The sequence below is a fragment of the Mustela nivalis genome (genome assembly GCF_964662115.1).
Source record: "Mustela nivalis genome assembly, chromosome: 18".
In the NCBI taxonomy this organism is placed as follows: Eukaryota; Metazoa; Chordata; class Mammalia; order Carnivora; family Mustelidae; genus Mustela; species Mustela nivalis.
Window position 1 is genome coordinate 49,716,838 of NC_139037.1, and position 27,841 is coordinate 49,744,678.

The 27,841-nt window shown below is 43.9% G+C and overlaps 1 protein-coding gene across 4 annotated transcripts; it reads left to right on the forward strand.

The window, feature by feature from the left end:
• The first annotated feature begins 4,526 nt into the window (after window positions 1–4,526).
• GP6 (glycoprotein VI platelet) lies at window positions 4,527–26,527 on the forward strand. 4 transcript variants are annotated; one of them, XM_082712170.1, is made up of 11 exons: window positions 4,527–4,735; window positions 11,142–11,177; window positions 11,323–11,580; window positions 13,414–13,701; window positions 19,342–19,395; window positions 22,292–22,351; window positions 24,166–24,216; window positions 24,553–24,597; window positions 24,934–24,984; window positions 25,315–25,365; window positions 25,908–26,527. In XM_082712170.1, exons 1-11 carry the CDS (start codon window positions 4,702–4,704, stop codon window positions 26,141–26,143), a joined length of 1,164 nt encoding a protein of 387 aa, XP_082568296.1. In that variant the 5' UTR covers window positions 4,527–4,701; the 3' UTR covers window positions 26,144–26,527. The 4 variants fall into 4 exon arrangements, with proteins under 4 accessions (XP_082568296.1, XP_082568299.1, XP_082568298.1 ...); XM_082712173.1 differs by lacking the exon at window positions 24,934–24,984 and having other exon boundaries at window positions 4,609–4,735; XM_082712172.1 differs by lacking the exon at window positions 24,553–24,597 and having other exon boundaries at window positions 4,609–4,735.
• Window positions 26,528–27,841: the final 1,314 nt, after the last annotated feature.

Genomic DNA, 27,841 nt, shown 5'->3' on the forward strand with positions numbered 1-27,841 from the left:
AAAATGGAATAACATTCCATGCTCATGGATTGGAAGAATAAACATTGTTAAAGAGTCTACACTGCCCAGAGAGGTCCATATTTTCAATACCATCCTGATAAAATACCATCCACTCAGATACCTAATAAACATCTCAGCCATCTCAGAAGGGATCTTACCTGACAGATCTCAAAACCTCCTCCTTATACTTATCTTCCCATCTCTGTAGGTACTATCTGTTCTCTCCAATGACCAGGTCACTGAGAATGGTATTTGATGTTCCTCTTCTACTTCCAGTGCCTATATACTCCATCACCCCGTCTCAAATCTCATTATTTCTGTCCTCAAAAGCTCAAGTCCATTTCCTTCTTCCACCACAACCATATTGTTAGGACACAACCACACCCTATAGCATGTTTCCTGATGGCTTCTCTTTTGACTTGGTCTCTAAAATCATGAATCATTGAAAATTATATATATATATATATATATATATATATATATATATATATATATATATATAAATTCATATATATATTGAAATTATATATATAAAATTGAAAATTATATATATATGAAATTCAATATTTTTGTCAGTCCCTTTGTGGTTCATTATTGTATTTAGACTTAAATCCAGATTCCTTTTTTAATAGTTTTGGGCTTTTGCTGACCTCTCCTGACATTTACACCTCCATCAGGACCCACTTTTCCCATCAGGCACCATTTGTCTTTTCTATGTGTCGGTCACACATGACTCTTTCTCACCTCTAAGTTTGGTTATGTTGTTCCCTCTGCCTGGAGGCAGTTCTCCTTGCGCTTCAGAGATCTGGGTGTTTCTTATCTTTCAGGGCTCATCCCCTAAAGAAACCTTTTCTTATAATGCAGTGTAACTGGTTTCATCCTAGAATTTATCTCTATGTGTAACACTACTTCTATTTATTGGTTCCCAGGCATAGATTCTGTTGTTGGGTATGTTTACTATGGTTTCCCAAACATCCAATAACTTGCTTCATGTAGGGAAGGCATACAAGAAATGTTTATCAAATGGGTAAATTAATCCAACAAGAGCTCAATGATAGATTTTACTGTTTACTAATTCTTAGACCCACCTGCTCCTGAAAATGGATACCTTTCCATGGCGATTGGGATCTTGGTTCTTGTTGTCTTACTTCTCCTCTCCCTCTTCTTCCTCCTTTTTTGATGCTGGCATTGGGTCAAACATGGTATGCCCTGAAGTTGGGAGGGTGATTGTTGACTCTCCATGGAGAATATTGATGGTGAGACCAAGAATGAAGTGTAAGAGTTGGGAAAATTTGGACTCCCCTCATAGGAAACCTGTCTTATTTTTCAGACCTTCCCTAATGCTTCCTTCTCCTTTCTCTCAGCTCCAGCCCAGTCATGGACTTCCAGGAAGAAAATCAATGTAAGGGGGAATGAGAAGGAGGGGCAGCTAGGGTGGGGGAAGGATGTTTTCAGGGAAGATAGAAGGCATCCTGGAAGAAGCAAAGAAGGTGGGGGAACATCCTACTGGATGTGGTGCCATTGCCCTTCCCTATTTCAGTTACCCATCCCTGAGATGTTGGTTACAGGACTCGATAATCTGCAGGTTCTCTCTGGAGGCTTAACCCCACATTCTTCCTTGGAGGTGATGTCTTGGAGGACATCCAGTCTGAGAAGGATATACAGATGGACATGCTGGTGAGTCTCTCCTTAACTACATCCTCTCTCCTGCCCTCCCACAGATGCTTTCTTAGTCATGCTCTCCTAGTCAATCAACTTCTGCTGTGTAGGCTGCTGAGTCAGTGATACTGTGGCAGCCCTGGCAAACTGGTGCACCATCTGCCAAAGACTAGGATGCTGGGCAGCCCTGGGTTTTGGGTGTGGGGGGAGGACTGGGGACCCTCTTGCCCTGTGCAGGAGAAGGAATGGGTACAACAAACATGAGTAAAATGAAGACACACCTAACTCAAGATCCGGCAATTTCTTGTTGAATACCTTTTTAAAAAATTATGTTACATTAGTCACTGCATTATTATTTCTCATGTAGCATTCCATACGCATTGCTTGTGTGTAACATACAGCGGACACATATTTTAAAGATATTCTCACTTATGCAGTTTCTTCAAAGAGTTGAAAATAGAGCTACCCTAAGACCCAGCAATTGCAGTACTGGGTATTTATCCCAAAGATACAGATGTAGTGATCCAAAAGGGCATGTCATCCCAATGTTTATAGCAGTGTTGTCCACAAAAGCCAAATGATGGAAAAAGCCCAGATGTCCATCAATAGATGAATGGATAAAGAAGATGTGAGATTGTGAGATCTCTCTTTCTCTCTCTCTCTCTCTCTCTCTATATATATATATATGGAATATTATGCAGCCATAACCCCCCCCCAATTTTGCCATTTGCTACAACGTGGATAGAACTAGAGGTTATTATGCTAAGCGGGATAAGTCAGTCAGAGAAAGACAATTATCATATGATCTTAACAATATGAGGAATTTGAGAAACAAGACAGGGGATCATAGGGGGAGGGAGAGAAAAATGAAACAAGATGAAACCAGAGAGGAAGACAAACCATAAGAGACTCTTTTTTTAAAAAAATATTTATTTCTTTTTAGTGTAACAGTATTCATTGTTTTTGCACCACACCCAGTGCTCCATGCAATCTGTGCCCTCTCCAATATCCACCACTTGGTTCCCCCAACCTCCCACCCCTCCGTCCCTTCAAAACTCTCAGATTGTTTTTCAGAGCCCATAGTCTCTCATGGTTCATGTCCCCTTCCAATTTCACCCCAACTCCCTTCTCCTCTCCATCTCCCCATGTCCTCCATGCTTTTTGTTATGCTCCACAAATAAGTGAAACCATATGATAATTGACTCTCTCTGCTTGACTTATTTCACTCAGCATAATCTCTTCCAGTCCCGTCCATGTTGCTACAAAAGTTGGGTATTCGTCCTTTCTGATGGAGGCATAATACTCCATAGTGTATATGGACGACATCTTCCTTATCCATTGGTCCGTTGAAGGGCATCTTGGTTCTTTCCACAGTTTGGCGACCATGGCCATTGCTGCTATAAACATTGGGGTACAGATGGCCCTTCTTTTCACTACATTTGTTTCCATTAGAGACTCTTAACCTCAGGAAACAAACTGAGGGTTGCTGGAGTGGAGCAGGGTGGGAGGGATGGGGTGGCCAGGTGATGGGGAGGGTATGTGCTATGGTGAGTGCTGTGAATTGTGTAAGACTGATGATTCACAGACCTGTACCCCTGAAACAAATGATACATTATGTGTTAATAAAAAATAATAAAGATTCCCACATATGTCCAGAAAGGTACCTGTAGAGTGATATTTAGCTCAGTATTGTTTATAGTGTAGATACTTAAGCATAATCAAGCTGTCCATTATTGGGACAGTGGGAAGATTAACATGTTGAAACAAGCAACTGTCCTGTAGACATATGAATGGTCTGGAAACGCTGAGTGTGCAATGGAAAAAGGAATGACTTCCACAGCATTTAACAATTACAACACAATATACAGTTTGCAAGATACAAAATAAAGTTTTTAAAAAAGATTTTATTTATTTGTTTGACATAGAGAGATCACAAGTAGGCAGAGAGGCAGGCAGAGAGAGAGGGGGAAGCAGGCTCCCTGCTGAGCAGAGAGCCTGATGCGGGGCTCGATCCCAGGACCCTGGGATCATGACCTGAGCTGAAAGCAGAGGCTTTAACCCACTGAGCCACCCAGGCACTCCCAAAATAAAGTTTTGCAGAGATGAATGAATTTGCATGGACTGTCTCAGAGCTTCTCCTTGGAGGTTGAGAATTGAAATGAGAACCACAGGGCAGAGATAAATCACAGCAGAGAAGGATGGCCTTGATGCAGGTGTGCATGTGCTAAGCCAGAAGAAGTCAATTATTCAGCTCCCAGCACCCACCCTCCAACTAGAAAAATACATTTTCTTCCAAGTTCAAGTTTTCCTGTTTGAATGCGACTAAAGCTGCCTCACCTGTTTCTCAGCCTTGGGTGAGGGTCAAACAAAATAGTGCCTGAAAAGTGAGTAAGTAGGATTGCAAAGAGATATTTGCACTCCCAGTGTATCTCAGTCTTAGAGCCTCCTGAACGGTCCAACCCAGTGGCTCTTGACTGGCCATGAGCCTCCCGGAAGCACAGGTCAGCCTGCTCCCACTCCAGCAGTCATCTGGTTCCAGATGTCAACAGAGCTGAGGTTGGGACCCCCTGATCTGGCCCCTAACATTTCTTTTGTCTCAGCTTTATGGTCCTTGATTCCAGCCACACTAACCACTTCCCACCTACATGAACATGCCAGGCTCTTCACCTCTCCAGGCTTTGGGTCCTGCTGAACCTGCTGGTCTTCCATGAATATTCTTATGAGCAGATATCATCTCAAATGTCCCCCCCACCAAGGAAAGCTCCATGAAACTGTTATGCTAAGGAGGTCCATCAGGTAACAGTCCATCTCAGTGCCTGGCCAGCTTGGGCTGGTGACAGAAGATAAAGGAGTTTCTGTGAGCTTGTGTGCAAGTCATTCTACTGAGGGGATGGCTCCAGCCTGGTGAGCCTCATGCGGGAAAAGACAGGCTGATGAGGGAAAGGGGGAGAGGCTGCTGCATCCTCATCACATCCTGTGTCTCCATTCCAGCCCCTCAGGCTTCCCTCCTGGGCTACCAAGCTCTGGACGGGCTGAAGGACCATGGCCGCACCCCTGTCTGCCCTTCTCTGTCTTGGTGAGTCCCAAGGCTTGATCTGGGAAATGCTGAGGGATAGGCAGTGGGCTATGAGACTAAGAATGTTAAAAAAAATTGCATCAGAAAAGGCTTTCAGGGCAATGGGTGACCTGTGAGGGTCCCTTCATTGGTGGGTTGGGAAAACAGGGACCCAGGGAGGTCGTGTTTGTCTGTTACTTCATTCTAGTCTCTTGCTGGGTGGGTCAGGAAATAAACAGGTCTTCCGGTTTTGTCTGAAAAATTGTCTCTGTATACCAGTCTTCAAATTTTATCTATCTATCTACCCATCCATTCATTAATTCATTCATTTATATATTGTTTCTTTTATTTATTTATTTATTTTTCCCTATATATTCTTTTTCCTTTTTTTATTATAGTTTTTTAAATTAAATTTATTTATTTTCAGCATAACAGTATTCATTATTTTTGCACCACACCCAGTGCTCCGTGCAATCCGTGCCCTCTATAATACCCACCACCTGGTACCCCAACCTCCCACCCCCCGCCCCTTCAAAACCTTCAGATTGTTTTTCAGAGTTCATAGTCTCTCATGGTTCACCTCCCCTTCCCACTTCCCCCCAACTCCCTTCTCCTCTCTAACTCCCCATTTATATTTTTAATGTGGACTTGGTGACATCAGGACTAGATTACAGATTTGCCAGCAAACCTCATGGCACAGGAACAAATAATTCTTCCATTTGCAACAATTCTGGTGGGCCCCGAGGCCATGATGCTAGGTAGCATAAGCCAGATGCAGAAAGAAAATCCACACAGTCTTGCTTACATGTAGAATCTAGAAAGGTTGGATTCATGAAGGCAGAGAGCAGACTGGTGGTTGTCAGAGTCTGGGGGTGCTGCAGGTGGGAAACAGTGAGGTAGGGGGACAGAGAACAAGCTTGTACTTGTAAAATGAGTAAGTTCTGGGGATCTAATGCACAGAATAGTGATCAAGGCAATAATACTGTAGAAACTTGCTGACAGAGTAGATCTTATGCATTTTCACCAAAACAAACCAAACCAAACCAGAAATCAAAACAACCTATGTGAGCCCAGTGGTGGGTATTCAGGAGGGCACGGACTGCAGGGAGCACTGGGTGTTACACGCAGACAATGAATCATGGAACCGTGCATCAAAAGCTAATGATGTACTACTGTAGGACTAACATAACACAATAAAAAATAAATAAAAACAAAACAAAACAAAAGTAAAAATCAAAACAACCTATGTGAGGTGGGGGGCGGGTTAATTAGCTCGATTGTGTTGATCACCTGACAATGTGCACGTCCTTCAGATCACAATGTTGCTCACCCTGGATATACGGCTTCTCTTTGTCAACGGCACCTCAGCAAGTTTGTGGGAAGAGTCTCTCCTAGCGGGGTTGGTGGTAGGATCCTGTGTGCTTACTGCCTGCCCCCACAAGGCCGGTCATGTGCCCAGTTCCCTCATTTATTCAGAAGAGCCTTATTGTTAAAAGGACAGAGGCTCAAGGGGCCAAGCAGGAAGGAACAGCTGTGCTATGGGGATAAGGAAACACACCATGAGCACAGACCGCCTGTCAGTCATTCATTAACACACACTCATTGGCACGTACGTGGACTTGAGCCCACGCCATGCTTTTTAGCAGACACTTAATTCCCAGAATGGCCTGATGAGGTAGGGCCCTATTCATGTTCCCATTTCACAGACGAGGAAGCTGAGGTCCAGAGGGATTAAGGAACTTGTTCAAGGTCACGCATCTAGGGCTCAAATAAACTCAAGAGTTTAGTGCCAGGTTCACATTCTTTATGACCAAAGTATGCCGCTGGTGTTTGAATGTACGCTTACCAGCTGCAGGACGGGGGACAGAATATTGTTTCCATAGTCTGATCTATAAAAAGGGGCTAATAATGGTCCCTAACCAATAGGGATGTGGTGAGTCAGAGTCCATCCAGGAAGTGCTCAGAAGAGCACAGGGAGTATGTCCAGTCACGTTAGAAGGCTGGATGGAAACCTATGAGAGGACCACGGCGGGGTTGTGTTGGGAAGTGGGCAAAGATGTGGGTCAAGCTTGGGTACAGGGAGCAGAACCTGGTGTGGACAAGAGGTTCAGAGGGGGCTGGAGACAAGTGTGAGTCAGTAATGATCCAGGTTCAGCCCCATCCCAGCTGTGTGAACTGAAAGAAACTGCTTAGCCTCTCTGTTCAGTTTCCTTGCATTTATTGTGGAGACAAGAAGCACACACGTGAGCAGGTCTGTGTGTGGGTAAGGATAAGAGTTACTGGGTAATATACAGCATGGCCAGTGAAATCTAATTTCACATAAACAAGAAATAATTTTGTAAGCTTAGTATATCCCATTAAATCTCATGGGTCATACTATGCAAACAAAATTTCATTGCTTATCTGAAATTTATATTTAAGTGGGAGTCTTGTGTTTTTATATCCTAAATCTGACAACCCTAGCAAGACTAAAGCAGGTAATGCTACCAACTTGGCAAAAAGTTAAAAAAAAAAAAAAAAAACACCAGCTTGAGAGAAAAAAGGCAGTTGTTCAACCTAGAGAAGGTAGAAGACAAAATGGGGGCAAGTCACCTCCAATGGAGAAGATGGAATTTATCGATTATGCAGTTTGATAGGTGTCATAAGATTACATGGGAAGGCTATTTGAAACTGTGGAAAGAATTAGACACAGGGTCAAGGAAAACTATGCGGATGTCACTAAAGCAGACAAATACTGATTCTAGGGACAATAAATAGGAAAAATATACAGGTATAATACTACACTCCTCAGGTATGAATAATATAGTCATAATAATGTAAGTACAGAATATTGGTTTACTTTTTTTTTATAAGAGAAAGCATTTATTAATTTTTTGGTAAAGATTTTATTTATTTGAGAGAGAGAGCATGAGAACATAGGGAGGGTCAGAGGGAGAAGCAGACTCCCTGCTGAGCAGGGAGCCTGATGTGGGACTTGATCCTGGGACTTGGGGGCCATGACCTGAGCTGAAGGCAGTCGCTTAATCTACTGAGCCACCCAGATGCCCCAGAATATTGATTTAGGCAAAAAGTTAAAACAGTGGGAAATCCACAATTAACAACACAGCTGGTGATCTCTAGACATGATACAATGTAACAGATCCCATCTAGATCTTATGTACAGCATGGAGATCTTTTTTGAAAAAGATTTTATTTATTTGAGTGGGAGACACACACACACACACACACACACACACACACACACACAGAATGAATAGGGGAGCATCAGGCAGAGGGAGAAGCAGGCTCCCCACTGAGCAAGGAGCCCAACTTGGGGCTCAATCCCAGGACCGCAGGATCATGATTTGAGCTGAAGGCAGATGCTTAACCAACTGAGCCACCCAGGCACCCCCTACACCATGGGGTCTGCAGCCAATAACACCTTCTTGCAGAATATCCTAAATGTTCACACCATAAAAAAAAGAAATGGTAATATGTGACAGGATGGAGGTGTTAACTAATTAGCTAATATTAGCTAATTATGTAATTGGTTAATATTAGCTAATGCTGTGAGAGAAATCATTTTGTGCTATATAAATATCAAGTCGACACACACACCTTAAATTTACACAACATTGTACATCAATTATGGATTGACAAAGCTAGGATAAAAAAGAGACTAAATATTGGACACAGCCCCCTTTTCAGAGAGGAGATAATTCTCTTTAGAGTTGTCCAAAGTGTATGCATAAGGAATTCCTGGATGGCTTTGTCTGTTTGTTTGTGTTATGTTAATCACCATCATTAGTTTTAGAACATCATTAGTTTTTTTAAGTCTATATTTTTCTTAAATTTTCTTTCTTTCTTTATTTATTTATTTGACAGAGAGACAGCAAGAGAGGGAACACAAGGAGGGGGAGTGAGAGAGGGAGAAAGCAGGCTCCCCGCTGAGCAGAGACCCCAATGTGGGGCTCAATCCCAGGGCCCTGGGATCACGACCTGGGCTGCAGGCAGATGCTTAATGACTGAGCCACCCAGGTGCCTTTAAGTGTATTTTTTTATCTCATTTTTAAAAATTTTATTTTATATTTTCAGTGTTCCAAGATCCATTGTTTAGACACCACACTCAGTGCTCCATGCAATATGTGCTCTTCTTATTTTTTTTTTGAAAGATTTTACTTATTTATTTGACACAGAGGGAGAGAGATCACAAGTAGGCAGAGAGGCAGGGAGAGAGGGGGAAGCAGGCTCTCTGCTGAGCAGAGAGCCCAATGTGGGGCTCGATCCCAGGACCTTGAGATCATGACCTGAGCAGAAAGCAGAGGCTTTAACCCACTGAGCCACCCAGGCACCTCTATATGCCCTCCTTAATACCCACCACCAGGGTCTTCCAACCCCAAACCTCTTCCCTCCAAAACCCTCAGTTTGTTTCTCAGAGTCCACAGTCTCTCATGGTTTGTCTCCCCCTCCGATTCCCCCCAACTCACTTCTCTTCTCCTTATCCTAATGTCCTCCATGTTATTTCTCACACTCCACAAATAAGTGAAACCATATGATAATTGACTCTCTCTGCTTTACTTATTTCACTCAGCATAATCTCTCCCAGTCCCGTCCATGTTGCTACAAAAGTTGGGTATTCATCCTTTCTGATGGAGGCATAATACTCCATCTTCCTTATCCATTCGTCTGTTGAAGGGCATCTTGGTTCTTTCCACAGTTTGGTGACAGTGGCCATTGCTGCTATGAACATTGGGGTACATATGGTCCTTCTTTTCACTACATCTGTATCTTTGGGGTAAATACCCTGGAGTGCAAATGCAGGGTCATAGGGAAGCTCTACTTTTAATTTCTTAAGGAATCTCCACACTGTTTTCCAAAGTGACTGTGCCAACTTGCATTCCCACCAACAGTGGAAGAGGGTTCCCCTTTCTCCACATCCTCGCCAACACATGTTGTTTCCTGTCCTGGTATTTTTGGCCATTCTAACTGGTGTAAGATGGTATTGCAATGTGGTTTTGATTTGAATCTAATTTGGAATTGATTTGAATCTCCCTGATGGCTAATGATGATGAACATTTTTTCATGTGTCTGTTAGTTTGCTCTTCCCATTTTTTGACTTGATTATCTGTTTTGTGTGTGTTGAGTTTGAGGAGTTCTTTATAGGTCTTGGGTATCAGGCCTTTTCTGTAGTGTCATTTGCAAATATTTTCTCCCATTCCGTGGGTTGCCTCTTTGTTTTGTTGACTGTTTCCTTTGCTGTGCGGGAGCTTTTCATCTTGATGAAGTCCCCAAATTTTCGCTTTTCTTTCCTTTGCCTTTGGAGACATGTCTTGAAAGAAGTTGCTGTGGCCGATGTTGAAGAAGTTACTGCCTATGTTCTTTTCTAGGATTTTGATGAATTCCTTTTTTATTTTTTTAAAGATTTTTATTTATTTATTTATTTGAGAGAGAGAGATCATGAGTGAGAGCACAGAAGCAGAAGGAACAGCAGAGGGAGAGGGAGAAGCAGACTCCCCACTGAGCAGGATGTGGGACTCTATCCCAGGATCCTGGGATCATGACCTGAGCTGAAGGCAGATGCTTAATGACTGAGCCACCCAGGTGCCCCAGTGGATTCCTGTCTCACACTGAAGTCTTTCATCCATTTTGAGTTTATTGTTGTATATGGTGTAAGAGAATGGTCACCTTTCATTCTTCTATATATAGCTCTCCAATTTTCCTAGCACCATTTATTGAAGAGACTGTTTTCCATTGGACATTCTTTCCAGCTTTGTCGAACATTATTTGACCATTGAGTTGAGCGTCCATATCTGGGCTCTCTACTCTGTTACACTGGTCTGTGTGTCTGTTTTTGTGCCAGAACCATGATGTCTAGGTGATCACAGCTTCATAATAAAGTTTGAAATCGGGCAACATGATGCCCCCAGCTTTGTTTTTCTTTTTCAACATTTCCTTGGCGATTTGGGGTCTCTTTCTGGTTCCATGCAAATTTTAGGATTGTTTGCTCCAGGATTTTGAAAAATGTTTCTGTCTTTTAAAAAGCTGTGGTTTTTTAAAAACTTAGCATAAAATTTATCATTCATGACAGTACATTCACAAGGCACACAGCCATCCCCTCTGCCTCGTTCCAGGACACTGTCACCGCTCCAGAAAGAAACCATACCCCTGACAATCTGCTCTCCACCCTCCTTCCCCAGCCCCAGGCAACCACTAATCCCTCTGTGTGCCGGCAGACTGACCTCATGAGCAGGGCTCAGATACGAAGAATTGTACAATATGCAGCCTTCTATGGCTGGCTGCCTCTGGTGCCTCAATTATGTGAGCGTGTGTCCTTAGAAAAGTGATGACGAGAGAAAGTTACTGCCTGCAGAAGCGTTGTCACCCGCCTTGCTTTGAGAAGTGTGGGCTCGGGAGGTCCTAGCCTTTGGTTGTTTTCTTCTCTGCTCAGGGCTGTGCCTGGGGCAGGTGGTGGAAGCTCAGCATGGTGAGTCCTTCCCTTGGAGTCCCGGGTCCCTCCTCTGGGCTCCGCCTGCACAAGGCCTGGGAGGGCGGGAGGAGTGCCCCCCCCCACCTGGGGAGGAGGGTCTGTTTGAAAGCAGCCCTCCACCAGGCTGCACTTCCCCTTCCAGGCCTGCTGCCCAAGCCCTCCCTTCAGGCCCGGCCTAGCTCCCTAGTGCCACTGAGGACGCCGGTTACCATCCACTGCCAGGGGCCTCCGGATGTGGACCTGTACCGTCTGGAGAAGCTGAGGTCCAACCACTACCAGGATGAGCCTGTCCTCTTCATCCCATCCATGGAGGAACGTTTCGCAGGGTGCTACCGCTGCACCTACCAGAATGGGAGCCTCTGGTCTCCCCCCAGTGACCGGCTGGAGCTGATCGCTACAGGTACCTGGAGGGGTGAGGGGGGCAGCTGCACCTGGGGCCTGGGGGCTCCAGGAGGGTGAGGAGGGGAAAGATTCAGAGAATCCGGAGACCCAGGGGGCCAGGACTGGGTGGGGATCAAAGTGATAGCTGCTTTCATAGGGGAGGTGCAGTGAGCCATGCAAGTGCTAGGTCAGTGCAATTCCTTCCTTCCTGCCTGCCTGCCCTTCTTCGTTTTCTCTCTCTCTCTCTCTCTCTCTCTCTCTCTTTCTTTCTTTCTTTTAGGATTTTATTTACTTATTTGACAGAAACACAGCAAGAGAGGGAATGCAAGCAGACCTAGAGGGAGAGGGAGAAGCAGGCTTCCTGCTGAGCAGGGAGCTCGATGCCGGGCTGGATCCCAGGACCCTGGGATCATGACCTGAGCTGAAGGCAGATGCTTAACCCACTGAGCCACCCAGGAACCCCAATGCAGGATCTTTCTAAAACAATCAAAATCAATGCAGAAACACCCATGCTGAACAAAGTATCACACTTTTAGGTCAAGATAGAACGAGGCAGGGCCCTTTCAAGCCATACCTGAGCCCCGTGCCAAAGGCTCTAGCCACATTCCAATGCCTTCTGTTTTACTTTTTTTTTTTTTTTTAAAGATTTTATCTATTTGACAGGGAGAGAGAGCTCACAAACAGGCAGAGAGGCAGGCAGAGAGAGAGGGAGGAAGCAGGTTCTCCACTGAGCAGAGCCTGGCATGGGGCTCAATCCCGGGACTCTGAGGCCATGACCTGAATCGAAGGCAAAGGCTTAACCCACTGAGCCAACCAGGCGCCCCTCTTTTTTACTTTTTGATGGAATATAATGTTCTTGGCTTGTGCTTTTATTTCTAATGCATTTTCAAGTGGTTATTTTCCAGAGAGATTTTGAAAATATCACTGATGAGTTTGTTTCCCTAAGGCCAGAAGAGTAAAAGGATAATGAATTCTTTTAAAAAAAATGTTTTTGTATGAATCAAATATTTAAACTTCAAATAATTTATGAATTTGAAAGCCTAGTTTAAAGTTTTTCAATTTTTTTTTCAACTATGTTAATAGTGTGGAAAGAATTAACCATAAAAATGCATGAAAGTGTTTTGAGCCTTTTGCCTCGCCATGAGTCACAGATGGCGTCTGTTTTTGTTTACAATCTTGGTTATTTTGTTCAGTATGAATTATTTGAATTAATTTTGGTTTAAAAACTGCACTACAGGGCGCCTGGGTGGCTCAGTGGGTTGAGCCGCATCGGGCTCTCTGCTCAGCGGGGAGCCTGCTTCCTCCTCTCTCTCTGCCTGCCTCTCTGCCTGCTTGTGATCTCTTTCTGTCAAATAAATAAATAAAATCTTTTAAAAAAAATAAAAAATAATAAAAACTGCACTACAGCAGTTTGCTATTTTGTTACTGTCGTAGTTCGGGAGCTCCCTATGTATTAAGTAACTGTGCTAAGTTGCTTATTCAGTCATTCCCATTTTCTTTTTCTAAATTTAAATTCAATTAATCAACATGTAGTCATCATTAGTTCTTGACATAGTGTTCAATGATTCATTTTTACAGTAAAGAACACTGGGGCACAGTTAGAAGGGTGGGTTTCTCTCCAGGATCACACAGCCCCTAAGGGACAGAATGAGGATTTGAGACCGGGCACCGTGATAGGATCCTGGTTATGCTCCCTTAACCCTTTTGTGAGCTGGGGGCAGGGCAAGTGGGTTCTCTATGGATGGATATACCTGGAAAGTTCCCTAGCTCTTAGGAGGTGGGGGGACCTGGCCACCCCCATGGCCAACATGCTGGCCACGGTCTTTAACACCAGAGCTCTCTTTTCTCCCAGGAGTTTATCTCAACAAGCCCTCGATCTCAGCCCAGCCCAGCTCAGCTGTGTCCCCAGGAGGCGAAGTCACTCTGCAGTGTCGAAGCCAATTCAGTTTTGACCAATTTGCTCTGTACAAGGAAGGGGACGCTGGGCCCCAGAAGGGATCTGAGAAGCAGTACAGGGCTGACTTCCCCATCACCGCAGTGACTGCTGCACACAGTGGGACCTACCGATGCTACAGTTTTTCCAGCAAGCTGCCTTACCTGTGGTCGGCCCCCAGCGACCCCCTGGAGCTTGTCGTCACAGGTGAGGGAACTGCAGACTAAGCCTTTTTTTCTTTAGCTCTTGCACACTCTGCTGAAGTTTCAGGGGAGGGCCAACACCTGTGAAGGAGGTGGGAAGCCAGGAGAGGCATGAAGCTTTGGAGGGTATATTAGTTGTCACAAATCGCCACTAATCTAGTGGCTTAAAAAATCGTAAGTGTATTATTACCTTCCATTTCTGGAGGTCAGGTACCAAATGGGTCTCCCTGGGACAAAACAAAGGTGTCAGCTGGGTTACATTCCTTCTGGAGGGCCCAGGGGGGAATCTGTCCTGTGCTTTTCCCAGATTTTAGAAGTGCCTGCACCCCTTGGCTCCCGTGGTCCCTTCCTTTATCACAGAAGCCAGCAACATAGCATCATCAGTCTCTCTGTCTCCCTGGCCTCCTGCTTCCATGTTTAAGGACCCTGTGATGACACTGGGCCCACCTGGAAAATCCAGGCATCCCCCCCACCCCCTCCCATTTATTGTGTAAGACACCATATCCACAGGGACTGGGGATTGGGACATGAGCATGTTTGAGAGGCTGTTACTTTATCTACTGCAAAGTATATAGAAATACAAAAGAAATAAGAAAAAATAAAACTTTTTTTAAATTTATTTTTCATTTTCAGCATAACAGTATTCATTATTTTTGCACCACACCCAGTGCCCCATGCGATCTGTGCCCTCTCCAATACCCACCACCTGGTACCCCTGACCTCCCACCCCCCGCCTCTTCAGAACCCTCAGATTGTTTTTCAGAATCCATAGTCTCTCATAGTTCACCTCCCCTTCCAATTTCCCCCAACTCCCTTCTCCTCTCTATCTCCCCATGTCCTCCATGCTATTTGTTATGCTCCACAAATAAGTGAAACCATATGATAATTGACTCTCTCTGCTTGACTTATTTCACTCAGCATAATCTCTTCCAGTCCCATCCATGTTGCTACAAAAGTGCAGCCTCTTTGGAGAACAGTGTGGAGATTCCTCAAGAAATTAAAAATAGAACTTCCCTATGACCCTGCAATTGCACTCCTGGGTATTGACCCCAAAGATACAGATGTAGTGAAAAGAAGGGCCATCTGTACCCCAATGTTTATAGCAGCAATGGCCATGGTCGCCAAACTGTGGAAAGAACCAAGATGCCCTTCAACAGACGAATGGATAAGGAAGATGTGGTCCATATACACTATGGAGTATTATGCCTCCATCAGAGAAGAAAAAATAATTCTTAATACCTTTTGTCTTGTCTAGATTTGAAACAAACACACAGCAGTGAAAAACTTATGGAAATTACTTTGAAAAATGCCACTATAATAGGAAGGAAACTTTGACTCTCTTTACATGCAAACACACTCTGTCTTTCTTATTTGCAATAGTCTAAGTATGAGGCCTCTCCACACAACGCTCACTGCTAAATCCTTTACGGCAACTGATGTGATTTAAAAACCATTATTGATGTTTTCTGTTCACCACTGTTTTGCTGCTATGTTCCTTTACAAGTATTGAAGCAACTGAATTATTTAAAGTTCATTTTATTTTATTATTATTTTTAAATTTATTTTCAGCATAACAGTATTCATTATTTTTGCACCACACCCAGTGCTCCATTCAATCCGTGCCCTCTATAATACCCACCACCTGGTACCCCAACCTCCCACTCCCCGCCCCTTCAAAACCCTCAGATTGTTTTTCAGAGTCCATAGTCTCTCATGGTTCACCTCCCCTTCCAATTTCCCTCAATTCCCTTCCATTTTATTTTTTTTAAAAGATTAATTTACTTGAGAGAGAGAGAGAGAGAGAGAGAGAGAGCAAGCGAGCATACTGGGAGGGGCAGAGGGAGGGGGCAGAGAAAGTTTAGCAGACTCCATGCTGAGCTCAGAGCCTGATGTGGGATGGACTGATGCCACCACGACTTGAACTGAAACCAAGAGTCAGAAGCTCAACCCATGGCACCACCCAGAGGCCCCAAAGTTTATTTATTTATTTTTTATAATCTCTAAACCCATCATGGGGCTCAAACTCCTGACCCTGAGATCAAGAGTGGCATACTCTTCCGAGTGAGTCAGTGAGGCGCCCCAGTGACTTATTTATTGAAAATGCCTCAATAGGAGCACCTGGGTGGCTCAGTTCTTTAACTGTCAGCCTCTTGGTTTTGGCTCTGGTCATGATCTCAGGGTCATGAGATGGAGTCCTGCATGGGGCTCTGTGTTCAACATGGAGTCTGTCTGGGATTCTTTCCCCCCTCCTCTCCCTCCCAATTTACCCTCCCCACCCTGCTTATGCACTCTCTAAAATTAAAAATGAAAACTAAAAACACAAAATGGCACATATTGCATGGAGCACTGGCTGTGGTACATACACAATGAATCTTGGAACACTGAAAAAATAAAGTAAAATTTAAAAAATGAAATGCCCCAATATTCAAAAGACTAATGACCCTATCCATCTCCCAGCAAAGGGAAAAATCTTATCCTTTTGGTCTCCAGTGGATTAATATAGTACAGGGTAAAATGAAAATGTACTTGTATTCAGACTTATTTTTGTTGAAATCTAGCTAGTGAGGTCATTATACACTAGAAATGGCCTTCCATTCTGTTTTATTCAGGTGTGGTTTCTAGACCTATAAGGTTACCCACTTTATGTGTCCATGTATTCAGAGAGTTCACAGAGTTGTGCAACCATCACCACAACCCTGTCGGCCCATCTCCATCACCTCTGCAGGACCTCTGGCACCTGTTTGCCGTCATTTTCCATTCAACCACAAATGACTTCCTATCTCTAACAGTCTGCCTCTTTGAGGGAACTGCATATATATGGAGTCCTAGAACACGGGGTCTTTCGTGACTGGCTTCTCTCAGTCAGCCTCATGCTTTTGAGCTGTGTTTGCATTGTAGCCACTATCAGTCTTTCATTCTTACAGCATGCCTCTTTCAAAAGAGGACAACATAGTTCATAAAGAAACCGTGGTGGAGACACACAATGGACTGTTATGCAGCCCCAAAGAGGAAGGTGATCCTGCCATGTGCTACAGTACAGATGAACCTGGAGAACGTCATGCTATGTGAAATAAAGCAGCCCCAAAAGGCCATATATCATCTGATTCTACTCCCGGGAGGCATTTGAAAGTCATCCAAGCCATAGAGGCAGAGAGTAGAAAGGGAATTACCAAAGGCTGATGGAGGGGAAAAGTGGAGTTAGTATTGTTTAATGGGCATAGAGTTCCAGGTCTGCAGATGAAAAAGTTCTGAGATTTCTTGCACAACAATGTGAATGCACTTAATACTATTAAACTGTGCACTTAAAATGAATATTAAAGATGGTACATATAATGTACATTTGAAAATAACATGAAAATTTTAAAGGACACATTTTTCTGCTGCCATACTCAGAGGCATTTTCTTGTAAATCCTTTGCCCAACTCATGCTTCCTACCACATCTCTGAAGCCTGTCCCGGATCTGACAAGGGAGCACATCTTCATGTAGAACTGATTTGCTCCATATACTGGTCACTCTGTGTCTACCTTTGTCCCCTTTAATTTAAAAAAAAATCAATTAATTGAGATATAGTTGACATATAACATTATATAAGATGTAGCACGTGTTGACTTAATACATTTATGTGTTGCAACATATTACCACTGGGGCATTAGCTAATACCTTCAACCTGTCACATAATTGCCGTTGCTTTTTTTTTGTGGTGAGACCACCACAGATCTTGTCTCTTAGCAACTAAATCTGGGATATAGTGCGGTTGACCGTATGCTGTGCATTAATCTCCAGGATTTATTTGCATCTACTGGTTGCAAGTTTGTATACCTTTGCCTCTTTAGAATGTTTGCAGAATGATGGCAAGAGGAACCCCTTTAGAGCAGGCTATTAAAATCAGATGATTTTGCTCAAAGCCCATAGCACTCACTCCTCTCATCTCACCAGGCCCCTTCTCTACCTGTATGATTACCTGACCTGCTGATCTGCCCTCATCCACTCTGCCTTAGAACCATCAGCACCCCCCCCCTTAAGTTGAAGACTAATTGACATATGGTGTATTAGTTTCAGGTGTACAACATAGTGATTTGATATTTATATACACTATGCAATGGTCACCATGGATAAGTCTAGTTACCATCTGTGACCATACAAAGTGGTTACAATATTACTGACTACATCCCGTCTTGCTTTTCCTCGAATACTCAGGCTCACTATGTCCTCAGGGACCTTGCACCTGCTGGGATGCTTTCTCCAGATCTCATGGCTCAAGCCTTCTATCAAAGGTCCCATTCTTGCCTCTCTGATGCTATCTGCCATCTTCTCTGCCCAATTTTTCTCCACGGCATCCACACCTGTGCATACATTGTTCTGACTTATGGTGTTTGTCACCTGTCTTCCCCCTGCACCCTGGAAGGTAAGCTCCAGAAAGACAGACATTTGTGTCTGTTTTCTTTTCTGCTGTATCCCCAGCACAAACAGTAGCTCCTGGCATGTAATAGGAGCTGAACAAACAGTCTCTTGTTTGAGTTGTACAATGCAGTGGTTTTTAGTAAATTTAGAGTTCTGTGGTCACCACCACAGTCTAGTTTTAGAACATTTCCACCACCATATCTCATCCTTCCTGCCCACATGCAGCCCCTCCCTCCCCCTCCCTCCAGTCCAAGGAAACCACTAATCTTCCTGCCTTTATAGATTTGTCTTTTTTTAGGTCCCTGCTCAATTATTGCTTCTTTCATAGGGCGTATTTCAAAAGTGTCTCTGCTGTGCCTGTGCTCTGCTGGGGACTTGAAATTCACTCTCTCTATGGTATCTTTTCCTTTACACACACACGTATTACACACGCACATGTTATATGTACATATAGTAATTAGAGCAAACAGGCTTAGAGAATATCCAACACTGCACTGTTGTCCCTGGGACATGCGAAATGAATTAGAAGTACACAGTGCTGTTAGAACCTAGAAGGGGAAGTGGTTTGGGAACACCTCTCTGAGCAGCCAATGTTTGACCTTGCTCTTAGGGCAGAGTAAGAGGTAAACGGGTAAGAGCAGTGGGATGGGTTGCCGGTGTGTGGGATTGTATGAGCAAATGTCCTGGGGTGAAAGGAGGTTGGCAGGTTGATGTAGCTACAAAGCTAGGGTGGTGGGGTTGGAAAGGTGCTGTGTTCTGTGACACAGGTATCACCCTTTCTCCCTACATGTATCCCATGGCTTCTGTCTTCTCATCTGCTTCCCAGGACTTAAGAGCCAGTTTTGGTCCTAGGGACAAAGTCAGGTGCACATCACAGAGGTCCAGAAAAAGGGACCGAACTGAAGTTCAAAGAGCAGGGAGGGCATCTACAGAGATTTTCATTTTTTTTTCTTTTTTTTTAAATTAATTTTTATTTTTTATAAACATATATTTTTATCCCCAGGGGTACAGGTCTGTGAATCACCAGGTTTACACACTTCACAGCACTCACCAAAGATTGTCATTTTTAATTAGTCTCAGAATGTGTGCGGTGTGCTATTTAACACCCAGGACCATCCAGTGATGTGAGCTTCTTTGTATTCATCTTCTAGGTGAGGAAACTGGGTCACAGAATGCTTTTTTGTTTGCTCAGGACCCATAGCTAACAGAGCACAGATCTCTCTCTTTTTCTGATTTCCCAGGGACTTCTGTGACCCCCGCCTGGTTACCCACGGAACCACCTTCCTCTGTGACAGGTAAGTTCTGCAGGATTTATCCCAGTGTCTGGGGTATAGACCCACAGACCCCTTCTTTTCTTTCTCCCCTTTATCTAGATTTTTCTATTTAATTCCCTTGTCTCTTTCACAAATTTGATTTATTTAAAAAAATCACTTACTTGTGTGTGTAAAGAACGTGGGTATAATAATATCAGATAGACATTACTGTGCTGCCCTATATCTCCACTTCTCTCCAGCCTTAGGGGGATGATGTATAATGTCTAATGTGGAAAAGAATAATCCGAGTGGCTTATAAAATTGTAGATTCCTGGACACTAGTTTTGAGACTCTGATTCCATTGGCCATGGTTCTCAAACATTAGGGGGCCTGGGAATCACCTGGAGGTGACCCAGGCTTCTGGATCTCACCAGTTCCTGACTCAGAAGGTCTAGGGTGGGGTCCAGTTATGTTCATTTTGTTGTTGTTGAAAAGGTTTTATTTATTTATTTGAGAGAGAAAGACTGAGCGAGAGAGAGAGAGAGTATGCACAAGCAGGGGGAGCAGCAGGCAGGAGGAGAAACAGACTCCCTACTGAGCAAGGAGCCCGATGCTGGGCTTGGTCCCAGGACCCTGAGATCATGACCTGAGGCAAAGGCAGACGCTTAACTGACTGAGCCACCCAGGCGCCCCCAGTTATGTTCATTTCTAACAAGTTTCCAGGTGACACTGAGGCTGCTGCTCTGGGATGTCACTTTGAGAAGGACTGTCCTAAATTTTGTGTGGGCCATCATATTCTCCCATCCTCAAAGCATCTTACTTGATTCTGGTGTATCACATACCAGCCTGTGCCTTAAGAAGTTGTGCATCAGTCTGTGGCCTTGCCAATACTTCCTGTGTCGCAGGGTAGACCCAAACCCTGAGGAACATAAGCATGTTGAAAAGAGCCAAGTCGGACAAGAATGTGCTGACATGTGTGGTGGAGGGCAGTATGGAGGCTGTCTTGCCAAATGAGGCACAATGCATGTGTGTATGTGTGCACACACGTGTGTGTGCATGTATTTCTGATTGGAATTTTAAAACTTTTAATTTTGAGAGGTAGGTTCACAAGAAGTTGCAAAGGCATTGCAAAGGCAACGCAGATGGATTCTGTATACCCTTTGCCTAGATTTCCCCAATGGATATGTCTTGCATAATTACAGTACAACATAAAACCAGGAACCTGACATTGACACGGTATTTGTATTTAGCTCTATGGTGATTTATCACAGTTTATCACATGTGTAGATCCATGTAACCGCCACAGCTCTCAAGATACAGAACTCTTCCAGCCCCACAAAGATATCCCTCAGGCTACCCCTTTATGATTATATTTACCCTCTCCCCTCCCACCATTTCTATCCCCTGCAAGTACTAATTTGTTCTATTGAATTTCATCATTTTGACAATGTTATATATACATGGAAAGGTTCACCTATCATGGAATGTTTTGGAACTGACTTTTTTCACTCAGCACAATGTCCTTGAGATGCATCCAAGTTATTGTGTGTTATCAACAATGTGTTACTTTTTATGACTGCATAGTATTCCATGCTAGACAGATACTTCCTCATGTTTAATCTAAATTCAAATTTTTGAGAGAGAGAGCAAAAGTATGCAGATGTGAGGTGGGGAGTGGCAGAGAGAGAGAGAGAGAGAGAATATCTTAAGCAAGTGCCACAGTCAGTGCAGAGCCCCATGTAGGGCTTCACCTCAGAACCATGAGAGCATCACCTGAGCAGAAGCCAAGAGTTGGATGCTTAATGGACTGAGCAATCCAGGTTCCCCTTGAACAACAATTTATTAATGAGGCTCATAGGAAGAGAAATAACATAGAGCAAACAATATCTAAGTTCTCACTTTACTACAGATTCCTGAGCATAAGCTAGGCTTTAATGAGCTGGTTCCATCACAGAAAGGTCCACCAAGATTGTCCCCATCCTTAATAGGAGCTACATATTTATAGGTTGAGGAGTTTTAGGAAATGTTTTGGTGCCCATGTAACTATGGGGGTCCCTGGTTAAGAAAATGTCCTTAGTAGGGAGGGGATTCTCTTGTGTTCAGAGGCTGGTTACCAAGAACTGAGCTTGCACACATCTACTGGTCCACTACTTACTTTTTAAACTGAGGTAAGTCACATACCATGAAATTCATCATAGCCAGCAGAATGGGAGTAACAGTAATGAATAATAATAATAATACACAACTAGAGGGGTTGTTGAGGATGTGGAGAAACTGGAGCCCTTACATATTGCTGGTGGGAATGAAACATGGGATCATTGCTGTGGAAAAATGGTTCAGCATTTCCTCAAAAGAATTATTCTGTGACTGTATTAATTGCCATAGGACCCAGCTATTCCACTGTAGCTATGTGCTCCCCACCAAAATGAACAAATACAAAAATGTATGTTTATACAAAAACAGGCACATAAATGTTCATAGCAACATTATCCACAGTAGCCCCAAAGAGGAAATAACGTTGGTCCCTCAGTGGATGAATGAATCCATTTCTTTTTTAAGATTTTATTTATTTATTTGACAGAGATCACACATAGGCAGAGAGGCAGGCAGAAAGAGAGAGGGAAGCAGGCTCCCTGCTGAGTAGAAAACCTGATGTGGGGCTCGATTCCAGGACCCTGGGACCATGACCTGAGCTGAAAGCAGAGGCTTTAACCCACTGAACCACCCAGGGGCCCCGAATTGATCCATTTCTTATTCAGCCACTGAGGTATAGAAGACACGTCTTACAGCAACTCTGCATGTTTCTCTCCTCAGTTTTATGCAGTATGTGTCAGAAAAAGGGGTTCTGGGAACCCTAGATTTCTTAGAAGGGGTATGCAGAGTAGGGGCTCACTGGGAAGACTGACCTTATCCACTTTCTTATTATCTTCTTGCTTAGAATTCCCAGAAGCCTCCAGGAAACGGAGCATCTCACTAGTCAACAAAAGCTCTACAATCAGTGAGTACCAAGAGCTCAGAAACCAGCAGAAAAGAGTATGAAGTTAGGGTTTTCTCTCATCATCTAAGGCTGTAGGCTTTAAGTCCCCTTCAGGAAATCACTTGACTCTTCCAAGGAAAGTCCCTGGTTTGAGGATCCAGGATGGGATAGAGGTGGGCTCTGAGCATGGGGAGAGATGTGCATTCTCGGAAATGTGGCCATTTCAAAGACAGCAGAGCCAAGGCTTTGATGGGAGGACCATCGCTCAAAGTCTTCTGACTTTGCTCTAATCCACGTGCATAACCTTAGTCCCCGATTGTCCACTGCCTCTTTTTATCACTGTAGTCCCATCCTCATGCTGTAATTCTCTTTCCCCTCACTTTTCCTGGAAAAATTATCCACTTCCCTCAAGATAGAAACCTTGAAAGATCCCCTGAGTATAGTTCTGGTATCTCCACTGGGTCCACCTGACTCTAACTCTCTGTTTGATTCCTGATGTGAGCAAATTCCTTCTAAGACCCAGATGAGATTCTTCATCATCTTCTGTTCAAAATCCCTCTGGTTTCCCATCACTCTTAGGATTATAGCCCGGGATTCTCAGCTTGATGTTTAATACTTTTGGATCCAATGCCCTTAGATCAGCCACTGTTGATCCCTCCAGTCTTGTTTTCATTCCTCATGCAAATCTCAGCCACACAGAGTCAGATGAAGCTCTCCTAAGTCCCTGGCATCTCTTTACTCTGCATCCAAGCCACTTGGTCTGCTTTTCCTTCCCTTTCCTCACAGTCTCAGTCCCTCAAGAAAGTCTTTTCTGATGCTGGGTTGAATCGTTTCCTCTGTCCTATGGACTTTCTATTATAGCAATTTTCACAGTATACTAAAACACGTACCTTTCTGATGTGTATGGCTGAGCACCTGGTGAATCTAGAGCTACTGCATGTGGGGTGCTTATCATATGCAAGCAGTGTGTCTTATGCTGTTATTACAGTTATTGGTTTAAATTTCACATTAACCTGTGATGCATTATAATTGTTTTTATTGGACAGATGGGAAAACTGGCCTATAGGTATTAAATCTATTGACAGGGGCCCTACATCTAATTAGTGATGGATCTGGGGTTCAAATCTAGACAGCCTGACTCTGTAGTTCATGTCCTTCTTCTTCTTTTTTTTTTTAATTTATTTTTTATTTTTAGCATAAAAGTATTCATTATTTTTGCACCACACTCAGTGCTCCATGCAATCCGTGCCCTCTATAATACCCACCACCTGGTACCCCAACCTCCCAACCCCGCCCCTTCAAAACCCTCAGATTGTTTTTCAGAGTCCATAGTCTCTCATGGTTCACCTCTCCTTCCAATTTCCCCCAACTTCCTTCTCCTCTCTAACTCACCATGTCCTCCATGCTATTTGTTATGCTCCACAAATAAGTGAAACCATATAATTGACTCTCTCTGCTTGACTTATTTCACTCAGCATAATGCTGAATGTTCTTCTTCTTCTTAAAAAAGATTTTATTTATTTATTTAACAGAGAGAGAGAGAGAGAGAGGGAGAGAGAGAGATCACAAGTAGGCAGAGAGGCAGGCAGAGAGAAAGGGAGAAGCAGGCTCCCTGCTGAGCAGAGAGTTCGATGCCAGGCTCGATCCCAGGACCCTGAGATCATGGCCTGAGCTGAACGCAGAGGCTTTAACCCACTGAGCCACCCAGGCACCCCTCATGTTCTTCTTATAGTCATGGGATTCTGCCTCAAATGTCCATGCATTCAGGAAAGGAGCAGAAACAGGGCTAGGGGAGATGGTCTTGTCTCTTTAAACTTTCACTTTTTGATTCCCAGAGTCTTCTAGGACTATCACCATCTCTGCAAAGGGGCCAGAGTCTCCAATTGGTGAGTAAGTGGTCTTCTCTGGGCCCTCTTCTTTCCCACCCCTGTGTCTTCCCCTAAATTTGACTGCTTTCCCTGTACAGAAGTTACAGCTTTATGGCTATGGGTCCTGGTTTATAAAATATTAAGGGGAAGGTAAATATCAGCACTTGGAACTCAGAATTGGGCAATGGGATCAGGTGGGAAGGTTGAGGTAAATTTTAGACAGCCCAACTTTGTAGTTCATGCTCTTATAGTCATGGGGTTCTGCCTCTAAAGTGTGTGCATTCAGCAAAGGGGCAGGAGCAGGGCTAGGGGAGATGGTCTTGTCCCTTTAAACTTTCTCTTTTTGATTCCCAGCATCTTCTAGGACTATCTCTCCAAAGAGGCCAGAGTCTCCAATTGGTGAGTAAGTGGTCTTCTCTGGGCCCTCTTCTTTCCCACCCCTGTGTCTTCCCCTAAATTTGACTGCTTTCCCTGTACAGAAGTTACAGCTTTATGGTTTGGGGTCCTGGTTTATAAAATATTAAGGGGAAGGTAAATATCAGCACTTGGAACTCAGAATTGGGCAATGGGATCAGGTGGGAAGGTTGAGGTAAATTTTAGACAGCCCAACTCTGTAGTTAATGCTCTTATAGTCATGGGATTCTGCCTCTAAAGTGTGTGCATTCAGCAAAGGGGCAGGAGCAGGGCTAGGGGAGATGGTCTTGTCCCTTTAAACTTTCTCTTTTTTATTCCCAGTGTCTTCTAGTACTACCACTATCTCTCCGAAGAGGCCAGAGTCTCCGACTGGTGAGTAAGTGGTCTTCTCTGGACCCTCTTCATTCCCACCCCTGTATCTTTCCCTAAATTTGACTGCTTTCCTTGTACAGAAGCTACAGCTCTATGGTCTTGGGTCCTGGTTCATAAAATATTAAGGTGTGGGAGGGTAAATATCAGCACTTGGAACTCAGAATTGGGCAACGAGATCAGGTGGGAAGGTTGAGATAAATTTAGACAGCCCAACTCTGTAGTTCATGCTCTTATAGTCATGGGATTCTGCCTCAAAAGTGCATGCATTCAGGAAAGGGGCAGGAACGGGCTATGGTCTTTTCCCCTTAAACTTTCCTTTTTGATTCCCAGAGTCTTCTAGGACTATCAGTATCTCTCCAAAGAGGCCAGAGTCTCCAACTGGTGAGTAAGTGGTCCTCTCTGGACCCTCTTCGTTCCCACCCCTGTATCTTCCCCTAAAGCTGACTGCTTTCCCTGTACATAAGCCACAGCTCTATGGTCTTGGGTCCTGGTTTATAAAATATTAAGGGGAAGGTAAATATTATACTTGAAACTCAGAATAGGGTAGTAAGTTCAGGTGGGAAAGCTGAGATTTTTAAAGAATAAGGGAAAGGTAAATTTCATCTCTTTCCACCCTGTATAACGGTTTTTTCTGCTTTAATTAGCTGAAGGGCCAGGTAGTGTCTGTGTGTGTGTGGAGGGAGGGCATCAGAGGTCTATGAAGGGGGTGTATGGAAGAAATGATATCTAGAGAATTGGGCTCATCTAGCCCTGACCCTTGGTAAGGAGGAGAGGAACCCTCTAGGAAGGAGACTGACATTCTAGGTAGCAGAGAATAGAATCTCAGGTGAGGGATATGGATATGAGAAACCCAAGATGTGTTTTGAAGTAGGTCCTAGAGATAGGCTTTCATCACCCGCTCCTGTCTCTCTTCATTCCTCCAGGTCTTGCCCAGCAATACTACACCAAGGGCAATCTGGTCCGCATATGCATTGGGGTTGTGATTCTAATACTCCTTGTGGGGCTTCTGGCAGAAGATTGGCACAGCAGAAAGAAACCCCTGCCATACAGGGTCAGACCTATCCGCAGGCCACTCCCACCCCTCCCACAGACCCAGAGACAACACAGTCGTCAGGATGGGGGTCGACCAGGTGGCCATAACCATGGGCATCACAATTAGAACTCCAAGACTTGGTTGTAGCTACGAGATAAGAGATGTAAAACCATGTGTGGAGTGTATGGAATGTAGGAGCAAGAGGAGAGGGGTTATGACTAAGGAGAAGGAGGACCTTGGGGCCTCTCCTTGGTGTCCCATCAAGGACTGTTGAGCCAGTGTCTATTTGGCTTCCATCTAAGGACTCCTCTCATTTGGGATGGGAAGTATCTAGTGGATGCCAGTGTCTCCTCACTCACATCTTGCACATTGTGGATCTTGTAGCACCCTAACTGGACCATCATAATGACTTCTTCAACCTTCCCTAATTCGTGTTTGTTATTGACTTTTGTATCACCAAGTCTCATAGCTGACCCCATTCTATGCTCTGCATAAAACTCTCCCACACTTCCTGTTGGCCCCTGTGTTTTCTCTGGGTAGCCATAGTTCAGCTGGTTAATTCAGACTCATACTTATTTCCTGATCCTATCAGCCCAGCCTCTTTCCTAACCAGAAGTATTGGGTTAAATGTGTGAGTACTCAGGGCTTTCCCCACTACACCTCCTCACCCTGAGGACACCCTTCTACTCCTTGATCCCAGATGCCATTTCCTCAGACATAGGCTTTGGTTTCATCGATTTATAGCCATATCCTCCTCCTATCTTGCTCCATAGTTAATAACCACATTCACAGAATCTCTAATTCACAGGTGAAATGGCCAGACTCTTCATCCCTAAACTGATGCATGCAGACTACTCAATTTCTTTTTCCCTAAAGGGGGCAATCTCAGGGCATTTTGCACACAAGAGATATTTGTCAGCGCAGGAAGGGAGATGCTGGTACTTAGTGGGTAGAGGGTAGAGATGCTAACACTATGAATGCACAGGACAGTCTCCCTCTAGAGTATGTTCTCTTGAGAAGCACTTAACAAAGAATTATCTGGACCCAAGTGTCAATAGCACAGAGACTGAGAAACCCTTGGTAGAAGACCTTGAGATTCTTTCCTAGTTTTAAAAAATTTTAAAAAATTTCTTCTTTTAACAACCCCACCTACTCCCACTGAAGGCAGGCACCACCCCTCAGATCCTGAGAATGAAGATGCTAGGAAAGACCTATATCCAGCTAAACAAGAGGCCTTAGGAGAAACAGAAGGAAACTTGTAGGAAAATCCAGGAGCCCACACTGTGTGCAGGGACATCACTGAGATGATGATACATAAGCACATTAAACAAAGGTTTGAATGGGATGTCTGGGTTTGTGGTGTATTTGGTGAGAATCATGAACCAATGGACCCCAGTGAAGAAATAGGGGAAAGTAGGATGATTGGAAGAAAAATTTTAAAAATAGTCCTTAATAAAAGGAAAGTGATTCTTAGAGTTGTTGCCTTAAGAACATTTGGGATTCTGTCACAAGAAAATAAGAACTCTACAGGGAAGAACATACCATGAAGTAGATACCATGAAGTCATATTTTCTATAAGGTTGGAATCCATTCAACAGAGCAAGGACATGATCATTTAAGGACTTCCCTGAAGCACTTAAGAAAGCTACAATATATTGTAGGATTGGTAGTAGAAGTATTCTACAAGGAAGACCTACCAGGCAGCTATCCACAGAGGCAAAGGAATGCCAGAACTGGGCAGTGACTGGCAGGGTGAACAGATCAACGTGATCACAAACATTTCTGTCCCCATTTTTTTTCCGGGTTAGGTTCTCCCCAAATGAA